The 15,180-nt window shown below is 37.1% G+C and overlaps 1 protein-coding gene across 3 annotated transcripts in view; it reads right to left on the reverse strand.

Moving 5' to 3' along the window:
* The window catches only part of LOC131031986 (damage-control phosphatase At2g17340), a 230,822-nt gene extending 216,595 nt beyond the window's left edge, over positions 1-14,227 (reverse strand). For 2 of the 3 annotated variants that reach the window (XR_009372409.1, XM_059220164.1), the window contains exon 1: positions 13,882-14,224. Coding sequence is in view for 2 of the 3 variants with exons in the window: in XM_059220164.1 (XP_059076147.1) it covers positions 13,882-14,051 (170 nt within the window). In the remaining variant the exon portion in view is untranslated. Of the gene's footprint in view, positions 1-13,876 lie in introns of all 3 variants that reach the window. The other variant, XM_057962861.2, reaches the window with a different exon arrangement.
* Positions 14,228-15,180: the final 953 nt, after the last annotated feature.

Raw genomic sequence — 15,180 nt, forward strand, 5'->3', positions numbered from 1 at the left:
ATACCTTATGGATCTGAATGATGTGTGTGTGAGTCTCTAGGTGATAGTGTTTTGGTGTTGTGTCTTCTAAGCTTGAGATTGAGTTTTATTGAAATTTGTGTTTGCATTGTGCCCAAATCTGTCTTCTAATAGACGGTTGGATGTGATTTAGTCCACCAACTATGCTTGTTTTTGTGTGAATAGATCTTGCTTGTTATGGTCTTGAGACCATGCTTCGTAGTGCTTTGAAATTAGTTGTGTTTATTTGAGGTGTTGTAAGCACTAAAAGCCATGCCATTTGATAGCATGAAGGAGCACATCATGTCCTTTTAGATACAATTTCCATAGTTGCACCTATGTTTGACATAGTGCGGGGTATTGTTGTGACATTTTCACACATCGCCCCATTGCAAATGGAGACCCTTGCTTTTTTGCTTTTTAGGGTTTGTTCTTTAAGTTTTTTAGGGTTTTGTTAGCTAGCCTTTGCATTTTGAGTATCGCCCGGGGATCACATGGATAAGCAAGTCCGACTTGAGTGAGGTCCTGATCCTGAAATTTGGCTAAGTCTGGAATGTCCTGATCCTGAAATTTGACTAAGTCTGGAAACTGAAAAAACCTCCAAAAACTAGATTTTGCAATATATCTCCTGGAGGTCTGAAACCACTCTCAAACATCCTGAAAGTATATATGGAATATAACTTAAAGTATGTCACTTATACTTAAATGTTATATTCCATAAAAGTTACCCTGATAGAGAGTTCGAAAGTCAAATTTCGCTCATGTCCTTCACTGAGGATCCAGAGCGAATTTCGCTCCTGTCCCTCACCAAGGGACCAGGGCGATAATACTTATTTGAGCCATTCCTGACCTTGTTTGGACGAATTGAGACATCAAAGGCATGGTGAAGGACGAAATGAGCATGATAGAGCATCCAGACTTGATCAAAAACAATGAAATGATGAAGTTTTTGCCTAGAGGGTCAAATTCACTCCTGTCCCTCACTGAAGGACCAGAGCGAAATTCTTCATAAGGTACGATCTGGGCAAAGATCAAGCAAGTTTTATGTTTGAAGGCAAGAAAGGAGATGAATTGAACCCATTGAAGACAAATTGAAGATTATCAAACGTCAACAAGGGACCCAAATGCCCAAGTTCGCTCCTGTCCCTCAGGCAGGGACCAGAGCGATTTTTGTCTTAGACAAATTTCTTGCCAAGTTACAATGAATTCCAAGGCATGGATGAATGAAAGGGGACATTACGAGACCATTGAAGATAAATTTGGAAGCTGGCAAAGTAAGATGAAGCCTACAAGACCAAGTTCGCTCCTGTCCCTCAGTCAGGGACCAGAGCGATATTTCCATAAAGGCATAGATTTCAAAAGTTTCAAGCGTCCAAGGTGTTCAAAAGGACTTCATTCTACGCGATGAAAGTGATGGCAAATTGGTCGAAACAAGGACAAACTCAAAACCTTGAAGTTCGCTCCTGTCCCTCAGGAAGGGACCAGAGCGATATCTATTATATTTGCCAATTCATGTAAAATTCATGCCAAGTCAAGGTTTTGCAAGGTGGTAAAAGGTCTAAGGCGTCCTTCGAAGGTGATATACCAAAGGCTTCAAACGTCAAACGTTCACCAATTTGTACCAAGAAGCTATATCGCTCCTGTCCTTTGGACAAGGACCAAAGCGATTTTTATTAAAACACTCATGCTCCTTCAAAACCAAGACAAGGCAAGGATAGCCAAGGTCAAGGACGTCCTTTGGAAGGCAATGAACGAAGAACGAAGATCAAAAGTTTGCAAATTTGAGCCAGGACACTAAGATCGCTCCTGTCCCTCAGGAAGGGACCAGGGCGATATTTGCCAAAGCACTCATTTTCCTTTGAAGATCATGACAAAACAAACTTGCAAAGGGTTCAAAGCGTTGTTTGAAAGGTAATAAAGGAGAAGTTGATATCAAGAACGGAGAATTTCAAGTAAAAATTGATGGATCGCTCCTGTCCCTCTCCAAGGGACCAGGGCGATAATAGTCATGAGATGCATTCATTCGCACAAACAAGTCAATTAAGTTCAAAGATCCTAGCAAAAATGTCTAAATCAACGTGGAAATAAATACTTTGGACGTCAAAATTGCACGAATCAAGACCAAGAAGGTAGATCGCTCCTGTCCCTCAGTTAGGGACCAGGGCGATGAGGTACGTATCTTTCATCTTCAAAATTTGGCGTTCAAACAAGTTTTTTTGAATTTATTTTAAATGCTAAATTTGATAGGTTTTGAAAATTTAATTAAGTGGCATTTAAAAATAACGCATAACATTTATTAATTAATTTTGCCTATTAAAAATCGAAAAAATTAATTATAAAGGCATAAAGTTAATTAATTATAAAACAAGTTGAGCGCTTGGGTTTATTTTACAAAAGTCGGCCTTGGTTTTGATTAAAAAAGGCTTTTAATTATCTTTGTTTTCACCAAGTCGGCCTAAGGTAATGCATGAGGAAAGTGCTTATAAAAGGAGGTGTTTATTTCATTTTTAAATCATTATTCAAGCATCCTCTTTCATATGAGATTTGGAGTATATAAAGGAAGTGCGAAATTATCATTCAAGGGGAGGAGCGAATTTCAAAGGGAAGGTGCAAGCATTACCAAAGGAGTTCGAGTTTCAAGTTAGGCGAACTTGCCAAGGACATTGAGGAACACATCAAAGATATCCCCAAGGGTGGCGAATTGACAAAGAGGACGTTCATTATCCTTCAAGATCACGTCGAAGCCATCAAATTTTGATTTTTGCCTAGGCGAATTCCTCATTTTGCATTTTAGAGTTAAGTTCTCAAGTAAGGTATGGCAAGATCTCTTGTTTTAATTTCGAATTTTGATCGTCATTGCCTTAATTTTGAATTTTGAAATTTTGAATTCATAGCTCAATAGTCGTTTTTAGGAAATGATTAATAAAGGACTTATCATTAAGTTTCCTAAAATTTGCTCTCTAATTTATGTTATGTATTCATTGCAAAATCATGGTACTAATTTTGAAATGTTGTGTAGGCATCAAATGGAGATCTCTTCAAGGAAAATCAAGCCGGATCAAGGATGGTCTTCGCCAGGACGGTCTTCGCCAGGACGATCAAGCCAGGACATGGGCAACCTCTTTCAATCCAACATTCCAAGGCGAGGTACATCATCATCCTGCACATCAAGGACGCATGGAGTTAGAACAAGGGTTCATTGAAGAAGCAGATAATACCAGATGAATTAATTAAAGCTAGCTCTTCAACAACATCAAGTTGAATATTTACCAAGTTACAAGTGTCAAATGAGGTGGCGTCCTAGTCATCATTTCTCCAATCAGTAAGGTCCACCTCAGCATGTCCAGATTCAATGTACTTAACTCATGGAAGGTGGCACAAACTCTGATGTACCTACCCTGGCTATCCATTGGTCGATTTTTCTAGAGAGAACATGTGTCCAAGCAATACAATTATTTCATTGGTCAAGCATTAAACGTTATGTAATGGTTGTAACAAACCCTAATTAGGGTTTTCATTGTAAAATCTTGGCCATTGATCTCAAATGGATCTAAGCCATTGAATTGTATTGTGGGCACTATATAAGCCCTGACATTTCATTTTGTAAAGAGAATTAGAGAGAGAGATAGTATAGAAATAGTTGAAAGCAGTTAAGTAGTTAGAAGTTGATAGAATAGCAATTAGAGTAGAATAGGAGGACAAGGCAAGAAATTGTTGCCATTGATTGTAAACAAACTCCATTTTCATTGAAGTAATGGTGAAATATGTCGTTTTCTTGCAATTTGCATGGTTTCTTGTTGAGTCTTCAATCTTAGATGGTAGATAATTAGATGAATGGAGGAAATGTGATTGATTGATGATGGAATTCGTATATCCATACTACTAGCAGTTTGTTGATTGCAGGCTTGCCTTGTGTAGTCAACTGGAATCGTTCGGCTTAAGCTCAATTTCAATTTGTCGCTTCTTCATTGATATGCATCAACTTGATGGTGTCTATGCCTGCGGTGATAATTTGAACATCATAAAGCTCCCCTTAGAAGATCGCACTAGCCTTGTGTAGATGTTCCATTGATGTCAAAACAAGACCTAGTTAGAATTTCATCAAAAATCAATCATTGCTCCTACATTCTTAGTATTAGGATTAGATCCTCTCTTCGCCCTTATCCTTTTTTCATTTTTTTTCAAATCTAAGTTAGTAAGAGCCTGTGTTCCAGTAAAGCAGATCGGAAGTTCAATCATCAAATGTAAGTCCCCTTGTGATTCCAGCAAATCACATCATACCACGGCGAGCTTATCCACACGTAGAGACCCTACATCAAAGAACCTTGGAGTCATCCTGATTGATCCTTTTTCGCGATAGCTTCAGCAATCAGAGGCTTTATTCAAGAGAGGATAAGGTACCCTTGGGTATTTTATTCTGTGTTTGGCAGTGTACAAAATACACGTCAACAGGTATGAAGGTGCACTAGTAAGTGCTTCGGCACATATTATTTATATTTATTATATTATGATTATCTATCTATCCCTTTTGGAGTTGCCATTTTAGGTTGTCTTGGTGTTTTTAGGAGTTTCTCCTTGATAAATGTGAGGTGTTCCTAGCATAAGGCTCAAAGAGGATGCAATTCTAGTATAATGAATATCCTGTGTATTCTCTTTTGAAGACACTTAGTGTTTGTTGCCTTGTTGATCATGATTTAATGACCTTGTTGGGTTGTTAAAGCCTTAGGGTGGTCATAGTCAAGCATAGTGATGGTGAAAATCTAAGTTTTTCTCCTCTGCTTAATGTTTAGTTGCCTCCTTGGTTGTTTCCTTGTGAGTGTTGGGGTTGCTAAGCCTCATTGGTTGGGAATGCTTATACCTTCAAAAATATTTTTCTACATTCTTGCTTCCAAGAACCCCTAAGCTGTCCCTAGTTTCACTTTGACAATGCTAGTGTGTTAAGGAAATCCTTGCTTTTTTAAAGTGGTGCCCGAGGGAGGACGTCATGAAGTGTAAACACGGTTGGAACTGTAGTACATGCTCTTGGTGAGCATGGGGATGAGGCAGTGTTGCCCTAGCTGTATGGGAGATTTTTCGCTAGCTCTTGAGTTGTAGCTTTGTAGGTTAAGATATTCATCTTAGGAAAGACCATAGGAAGTGCAGCCTTGTGGTTGTTAGCCTCGTGAAAAGGTAGGATTTGCAATCTTATGTGCCTTTTTCTTAACTAAGTGAGAGGCTAGATTGGAGTTTCCTAGCAATTGTGGTACTCCTTGAATAGGACTCTATTGGCTTGTAGCTTGTTGGACTCCGTAGTTGGTCCTTGCCCTTGGTCAAAGTGACAACTAGTGGAGGTAGAGTGGTGATCTTTGAGGTGGTTGCAAACAGTGGTTGGTGTTCACTTAGCTCGTGCACCTCTAGAGATGTGATGTGTGTTTGAAGCCTAAACTTGATGAGAATGTAGAGAGTTGATCTTATAAGTTTTGTTGTATTGGAAGGATCAAATACTAGGTATACCCTATCCTTGCATTGTGCAGGCTTCTAGGAGTAAGCCTAATCTTAATGAGGGAGGATGTAGTGCCTCCCCATTTGCAGCCTTGAGATGCTTGACCTCGACATTGTGTTAGACTGTCTCAAAGGATGCATAGGTCATACTAGTGCTTATGCTTCTTGTTGTGAACATTTATTGGTGATTCAGCTTCACCGTCTTCATTATTGGTTATGTTCTTGCTCTGCTTGAATTGTTTGGATCACCCGCATGTTTTGAGACATGTTTTTCTTGAAATATTGATTGTTGGTGATGTTTATATGTTTGGCGCACCATAGTGTTGCAATTCATAGAGTGTGGTATTATTTATGCAGTGTTTAAATGTGATCCTAATTATTTGATGTTCGAATTCAATGATTATATGTTATGCATGTATGGATGTTTACTATTACACTTTATGATGGTGTACCTTGTTGCATAATTATGCTATGCTTCAGCTATATATATATTAAGCATGTACCCTTGATGTGTGTTGAGTAGTTACAAGTAAAAGGCTATTTCTCCACCTGGCTACACAGGCTAAGTTATTTCCCCAACGGTAGTTATACAAGAAATGTCACACTAGGCCATCCCTTTTTGCCGAAACCCTATCATACTCGATATGAGTGTGATTTATGATGTATTTGACCAATGTTGACCCAAATCCATGTCGTGGAATTCCAATGTTTGCATGATTTAAACAATTTCTTAAATTTTGCATTTTTCTATAAAAATAGTTTGAGTTGCAAATTGCGTGATTTAATCATATTTTAGTTATGAAATTGGAATGAAGTAAATGTTTTTTTGAATTTTACATTTCGAAAGAGTGCATGAGGTTAATTTTTACCTGAAAGTCAAATTGAATTTTTAGATGCTAAAATAAATGGAAAAATGAAATGGGATTGCTATATGTGTTTTCATCATAATTAATTGGCAGAAATTAGTCAAGGTTAAATGTTTATTTGTTTTCAAGTTTGGAAATGGAAACAATTGTGAAAAGAAAATAAAATTAGAAACTAGAGATAAAGGAAATTAAAATGTATTTTTAAATTGAAAAATAAAAAATGCTCAAAAAAAGGAATTAGACTTGCATTTTATTAATCTTTGTTTTGGGGAAAATGGGCTCTCAATACACTCTCCTTGCCGTTTTTGGAAAATTGGAATTGTGGGTGCAATCAAGAATAGACTTTGGCTGGGATTTGTTTTGGATCAGATAAGAATGAGAAGAAGCCTGGTTGCCTGCATGGATTCTCTCTCTAGTTATGTTTTTCAAGATTTGTGTGATTTCTGTGGGAACAAAATTAAGTTAAGTTGCTCATTCCTCCAATAATTATGCTTTTGCATTGTGAATGCCATGTATACCATTATGGAAGCATAAGACATTCCCAATGCATTTAAAATTTTGGAAAATAAGTGGGATTAAAATTGTTTTTGAAATTTTTTAAATCATTGAAATTATGCTCTCATAATGCTAAAAAGAATTTAATGCCCAAAAATCAAAAATTTTATTTCATAAAGTGGTTGCTATGAATTTTTAGAGCAAAACGGTACTTTTCATTTTTTTAAATTTAAAAATTTGAAATTCAAAGGTCTCATTAATGGAGTTTTTGAAAAATTTAAGGCTTTTAGATTGGAAAATTAAGAAAAATTTCTATTTTTAATATGCTTTCAGATAAATTGGATTGGGAGATTTGAAGTTTCCTTCATAAAATTTTGTTTTACACAATTCATGGTTTATGTTCAAAATCTTGTGGAGTCAAAATTGTTGCATTATTTTTCGTGCCACATTTAATTTTTTAATGAATGTGATGAACCTAGGGCAGCATAGGTGTTAGAGAGAAGTACGAGAGAGGCTCACAACATTTGCCTAGCCCAAAGTGGCCTGTTAGACATCTTGTTGGGCAGTTTCCTTAATAAGTGAAAACTAATGACATTTAGGCAACAAAATTAATCAAGGTTATGTTGCCTCATAATACTTGGAGTGCTTGTATAGGCTCAAGTGTGAGTGTGGAAGGCATGCCCTCTCTAGGGGCATTGGGACTTCTACGGTTGGATTCCTCGAGGAGCAAGTTGATCACACCCAACTCCACTTAGCCATACCAGTGAGCTTTGTAATGACACTCCCTACCCCCTCTCCAAGATCTAGTCCTTTCTAACCTTGTGTTGCAGAGATGTTTCCTTCCATTGGTGAGTGTACTCAATGTGAGTGCTTTGGTTATGCTATTGGTGATCATGCCCAATGATGACTCTTTTGTTTACTCCATTGGTGAATATCCCAATGGGAGTGCCTTGTATACCATTACGTTGTGCCCAATAAGGTTTTGTATTTTGACCCATCATGTGATGGTGATTGACTTTTCTCTACATGTGTGATGCATGTATACTTCATGTATGGCGTGTGTGTAAGCCTTCTGTAATGTCCCCTATTTGGACTTAACTTAATTTGCCCTAAAATTCCTCAAATGAGGCCTAGATTAATGCCTTGATTTAGAGCCTGCAACAAAGTTAGTTTTCAATAGATAAATAAACACATATTTTATCGTTGTTTCAAATAGAATTTTAATCACTATCATAACAGATGAGCAAATATATGTAATTCCACAATGTTATTGAAAGAATCCTAAACACCACTATACTTAATATAATATACAAGTAGGATTCTCTTAAGATCTTCCCCAGTAACCTACCTGCATCCTGAAGTACCCTAGGGGATCACACAAGGCATCTGGAGCCTAACCATCAAAGCCCAAGAGCACGGAATGACACTTGTCACTCAACCTCCCAATCCCTCTCGGGTCACCACTACTCAAATGGACCTTATGCTACTTGTCTTCCTTGTATGTACCCTATCCCCCCCTCCATAATAAGACAGTTAATGGTGGTAGGTCTTAAATGAATCTTCTTGTCATTACACATGCCTACTATATTACTAATTATGCATATATTAAATGCAATTGGAATATCTATATTATCAAATGAAAACATTTAGCAAATTAACCAATCTATAATGCAATGCACTATATATAAATATATATATATATATATATATATATATATATACCCGATCTGTATTATATATATATACCCGATCTGTATTATATATATCTCCCCATTGACATTGCAGAGTCATATCTTCCCCATAGTGTCTCTTTCTAAAAGGGATGTCTCTTTTAATAATGACCGTTGCCTTTTCACAAATAAAATGCTATGGTTTAGGGGGTAATCGCACATTGTTAATCTTTAATAATATTTTAGACTAAGCATAAGTTGGAATACAGATTGTTATTATTATCAAGTGAGATCTCTAACTTAATTGACTCGCTCAATCATCATATGTATATGTGCCTTAATAGAGATCAATGTACATTAACCAGCCTATGTATTACTGTGGGGTCAGATCGATCACCTTTAATGTGCTATTTGTTTGGATCCGATTTAGATTTCAACAAAATTGTAAAGTTTTAATAATAAGACAATTTTCTCTACTAAGGATTGTACGAGCATTTGTTGTCATAGAGGGGGCATGACACCTTCTCCCAATGTGTTTGGTGTGAGTGTGCTTGTGGCCTACAACCATGTACAACGGGAATAGATCTTTTGATCCCACGAGGTTGGGTGCCTTGGAAACCACCATTGAGAATTAGAGAATCATGGTTGGAGTCAAAGAAGGCTTCAAATCGACAAAGGTTTCTCATGTCTTATCATACTTTGTTCATTCGATGTAACTCATGTTGAAAGCACATTTGAGTCCTCTTGTAATTGTAATTTTTATATTATTGAACCTTCTTGAGTGGGTAAATGGTAATTGTATCACGTACGCTTTTAAGTGCTTCAACATTGGAGTTGAACATGCTCATTGTTGTTCGATCGCTCAATTATTGCAACGTTGGTAAATGAACCTAGTGAACATTTGGAATTTGGGTTCAAAATGTATCCTAAGTTTGATAGCATTCAATCTTTGATTTGATCGTTGTGTTAGTTATCCCCCAAGTCGGAATTGTGTGTCATTGAGAATCAGCTCATCTTGTGGACCGTTTTGGAACCCTTGTGTGTTCTACTAAACGGACAAAACTGGAATCCACTTTTCCCTTGTCCGACTTGCTTTGGACAACATGTTGAATTCTTAGGGAGATCATCATACCACTACCTATGCACGTCTTTATTGTTGCGTGCCCAAGAGATAGAATTCTTTGTTTGGACTTGAGTCGTTTTGTCATTTTCTAAGTTTGTTGTTTGTCAAGTGCAATATAGGTAGTTCTGAGGCGTTTGGAATGTCCTAAGGACCAAATCTTAGCTTGGGTTTGCTCATTGGTTAGGACACCAACACTAACCCAAGAATATAGCACCTAGACAAGAGTTCAACACTAGGACTAGACTCTAGTCCCAGAGTTGGACTCCAGCACTAGATTAGGACTCTAGCACCAAACTGAGACACCTATGCCTGGGGCGCTAGTGTCCTCTTTGGGCGTCGGTGTTCTCTGATGCCTGATTTTGTTGCTTCGTTATCCGATTGAGTCATCCATTTGTTTCTTGTCGAAACTTTGTACACATAAATCGCCCCCTTGATCTTGCAAGTCTTCTACAAAAATTGCCCCCTTGGACTTGTGAGTCTTCCATGTTATCATTTCATCAACAAGTTCCATACATCAAGTTTTAGGCATCTCCTTGCTTTGCGAAGCGTGTCATTGATTGGATGCAAATCAACATTATTCCCATTGATGGAAGGTTGTATCTCCTAGTCATTTAGTCTCTTGTGAAGGTTGGTCCTTATGTTTAGTATTGTCTAACATTGTAATTGAGTGGATTAGTGGTGATTGTACCCTCATCCTACTCCTTGTGTTCAAAAATTGGGAGTCTCGCCATCTACTCAACTAGTATTAGCACTTAGGCATTCCATCATTAGTGTTGGTTTTCAAGTGTGTTATTAGAGTTGTAAGGTGTGGATTCCCTCAACCTATCCTTGTGTGGTGTTGTCAGAAAAAGCGATCGAGGGTTAGTAATCAAACACGATCGGGGATCAGTAATCAATCATCATATAGGTGTCATCCCCTCTCTCACAAGTCCATGGTGGATTTGTTCTACGATTGTAAAGTCTTCCCCTAGTACTACCTTGCTTGTGCAAAGGTGAGGTCATTCTTGTTGTTGTTACCTTTGTGTCATTGCGTCTCATACAATACTTGTGTGCACATTGTAGCGCAAGTGTGGCATGTTGTTATTGTTGTTTTAAAAAAAAATTGTTCCGACAAATTTTTCCCTAGGTGTGTCAGTTATGGCACTATGGAAGGTAGGCCTAGTCTTTTGAGTGTTTGTTAGTTGTCAAAGTTTTGGAGTTCCTTGTCCAAGCATGCTTTCCTATCTAAATCTAACCTTTCCTTGATCCCCACCGGATTTTTGGACTTCACCATACCAACATGCCCTTCCTCCCAACTTTGTTTCTCCTTTATGCCTATCAGAATGTCAAGACTTCTCCATCGAGGCATACCCACCTTCACTTCTTCTCTTGTTGGGCTAGGAACGTTGTCTATCCTATGATTCCTATCATCCCTTTCCTCTAAACCCCACCCTTCTACCTTGGCCTCTTCGGAGTGCCAGACTTATCCTTCCCATCATGTCTCTTATATAAACATGGATCTTCACCAATTGATAAGAGTCATGAAGTATCTCCAACTCACAAACTCCAATACTCCCATCTACTTTGCACTATTCACCTCACCTACCTTCCAACTTATCTTAGAGTGCCAATAATGCTTAGATCTAACGCAACAACTTCCAAAAAACATTTTCTCCAACCCAAAATACAATATTTAATATTAGAACATGAATCCGTGTGTGCATCCAACACTGCAAAGGAAGATGTAACCTTGACTTCCATTAATGCAATTGTTAGAGTTTCAAACCCTATGAGATCTCTGGTCATTAATATAGAGGATAGTTGCAATTTGCAAAGTATATTTCCCCATACCTCCCAAATACAACCAACCACATGTGTATGATTTTAGGCATGTTTCAAATGCAAATGGCACAAGACAAATATGAGCTTTCTCAGTTGCAACCAATAATGGGATTGAAGCCAATGTTGTGAATTTTGACATCTTTCTAGGTGTAAAATGGGCTGAAGGACAGAATGGAAAGATTATTATCAAATATACAAAAAAACCCTAATTGGGACTTGTTGTAAGCACGAATGTTCAAGCATTCATATCTATGCACAAAAACCTATAGATTTGCAAGAGGTTGAAGGGAAAAAAAACCTTTGGATCTCACGTGTCAAATGACAAAACCCCTATCTAAAAGGAACAATCTCACTCAATGGTTGTGTTTGCACCTCCATAGTGGCAAATATCAACAATATTGCATTTACATGACATTGCAGTTGTCATGGGTAATGGGCAGAGTTATTGTGTTTCAATTTGTACAGGTATTGTAGCAAAGTAATGTAATGTATTTTTAGATCTATTTCATATAAGAGCAGTCTTACAATTCTATATTCCATTTGCGACCTAATTGATAAATATGGGCAATCAATGTGATCGCAGCTTTGTTGTTGTTATTGTTTATGTTATTATTGCAATGTATTTTAGTGTAATCCTAGATTATATTAAATATTAGATTGTATTATGAAACCTACCTTTCCATCATTTATTCAACTTCATTTGTAAATCTGGGTTTCAATATTAATTTAAAACTCGTGAAAGGAAAATTGTGAATTTGATGTATAAGTTGTGGAGCAATCCTCAATCACTGCTAAACCTTGTTAAAGAACACAAATCCAAAGTATATCTATCAAGTTGTTATTATTGATATGTAAATTGTGAGAAATCAGGGTAAAATAATGAAGTCTATAATATAAAACTGAATTGTTATGGTAGCTAATAAACCTTGATATAATTCAAGGTTTATAAGGTTTTGGGTAAATATATTTAAATTCGTTAAAAATATTTGGTTATATATTAGAAAGGACATTACAAATATGCACTAAGGACAAATATAAATTTAATACTCTTTCAAGAGAAACTCTTGGGTACGGTAAATATGAAATTTATCTTGCCACGAAAAAATTGAGCGGATAAATTTTTGAGGCAAAACTTTTCAACATGCAAGGTTATTAATAAGGAATTTACCACGTGGTTGCTTCACCATCAAAAGCTATTCGGAATGATAAACGCCAAACTATATGATCATACTATCCATGCCACATATCCATGGTGAGTCTTGGGGGTGAAAGCAAAGCAACGATTTAGATGAGGGAGTAGGAGGAGTGCACTACGCTGACAAGAAAGAAATATAGGCCTTCCAAATGTAAATTTTAAACAAATTTAATATAATTTGGTTCATATAATTGGCCCATTGGAGTTTTCTGGGCATCCAAACTCTTTCAAAAGAAATGCAGCACTGCATGTTTCGAGTCATAAACAAAACCCTCAAGTAGAAGAAATATGGTATGTTCCGTAATTTACCATTTGTTTCAACTGTCAATTATATTTAGTGACAATCCCCTCCACCTAATTTACCATGTGCTTCAACTGTCAATTATATTTATGGACAATCCCCTCCATCACATTCCTCAGAACCATGAATTCTACTTCTGGAATCATCTTCATCTTCTTCATTTGAATCCATGATCAATCAGATGGGGTATACCTTCTTGCCAGGTAACACAAGTGACACTACTAGATTTTACCATTCTCAACGCTGTGATAAGGTGCAATCACTAGGTCATTGTGATCGCTCTCCAAACACCAACGTCAACACAATGCTTGATGATTTTTCAGACCATGTTGCTCTCCTTCCACTGAACAGCTTGATTGGATCTAAGGCAACTCCTCAACCCACTACTCTAACTCCGACTCTATCAAAATATTGCCCACTAGGCCTTATACAATTATACACTATGGTATCTACATTGTGTGATTTTAGAAGCTCAAGTAATGTCAAATTTGATACTTGGCTAAATTTTTTCAGTTTAACTCCAACTACTTTCAACTTAACCAATTTTGGGGAGAAAAAGAAGCACGGAAATAGTCCAAGAAATATGGTATGAGAGATAATCCCAAAAAAAACCCTCAAAAACGACCCTGAACATATTTGAGAAAACCAACTGGACAAGGTCATAAATAAAGCCATCGCAGGAGCATATAACGCAAAAGGGCTGTATTTCCTCGAAAGCTTTAACCAGTGTCTAAATAACGGCCATGGACGCTAACATGAAGAAACCTGATATTGAATTTACAAAAGCCTTATTGAAAAAAATTAAATAGACAGGGAGTTATGGGGCAAACTGAGGAAACAATTGATGTAATTCAAAGGTTGCTTTATAAATCGTCAATGCAGCGGACTCTTCAAAAACCAAACCTCGATGCAATACAAATATATTAGCTTGCCTGAAAGAAGGAATGGACTTCCTGAAAACTTCGATCCAAGCGAGCTCAGCAGGAGTAGGTTTGTGAGGAGAATCCGAAGTGAATCTGTAAGGAATGGTGCATGGCCTATATGTTGTTTCAATGGGGGTTGTGAGAAGAGGAAAAGGCACCATTGCAGATGAACTCTCCATCGAAAGGAAAACGTTCGCCCGCGAAAATATCAAGAATCGATGCTCTCCTCTGATGAGTGCGGCTCCTTAATATCGCGGCTTAGAAAAATTAGGCCTCCTACCGAAACAAGATCAATTTCTTTTTGAAGGCATATCTTCGGCTTGATTTCCACAACATGTTTAAGTGGGAAACCTTAGAGCCAAAAGAATGTAAGGTGGATGGAAAGCATTGTATTCACTACAAAATAGATGTAGGAATGTTGCATTATGGGATTGGAGAATCAAGAAAATGGTTTTTGGTCTTTTAGTCATTCCATGGGTGTGAAATATGGGGCAGTAGCATGTCAAATCAAAAATGGAGGTAAGTAGAAAGAATCTACATGGTATATGGAATAAAGAAAATGGGCCAAAAAAAAATCATTATATCAAAGAATTCAACCCAATGGGAGATCACGAGGAAAAAAGTTACATAGGAGTCAATATTAAATGGAAAGCAAAAATGTTGATAGTGCAGCTAAGGACAAGTTCTCACCACTTGAGATGTGAAACATGAAGATGGGTGATACCTAAAAAGGAGTGGGAGAAAAGGTTGTCTTTTTTGCTATGTAGAAGTAGTTGAGACAGAATGGCATTTTATCATGGAATGTTTAGCGATAGCGATATCCGCATGAATTATGAAGACACCTTGAAAATTAACAAATTAAGCACACTATTTGAAGATGCTAGTTTGGAAAAAGCTACAAATTTGTTGATTAAGATCCACCATCGAAGGATTGATCTGGAAAAGAAGCTACAGTTGTTTAACAACACTATGCCCTAGTGCTGGAGTTTTTGTCTTTGTGTTGTTCGTGGGTCCCATAGGCTGCTTGGGCCTCATGGACGTTATTAAAATCTTTCATTCATTCATTCATACCAGTTTGAACTTAAAATCTCATTTATCTTTTTCCTTTTTTTCATATTTAAATATTAATTTTATTTTTTTATCTTAACTTCATGCTTCTCAAAATCTTATGTGAGAACTTCAAATCACTCCCATTTTTTTATAGCAACCTACTTGGCAAGTCTCTTTCTTATAACTAAGGTTATAGGGCCACGTCATTGAATATTGTGTCACGTCAATATGCTTTTTGTCAAGGTGTCCAAAACAATC

This window comes from Cryptomeria japonica, chromosome 4 (genome assembly GCF_030272615.1).
Source record: "Cryptomeria japonica chromosome 4, Sugi_1.0, whole genome shotgun sequence".
Taxonomy (NCBI): domain Eukaryota; kingdom Viridiplantae; phylum Streptophyta; class Pinopsida; order Cupressales; family Cupressaceae; genus Cryptomeria; species Cryptomeria japonica.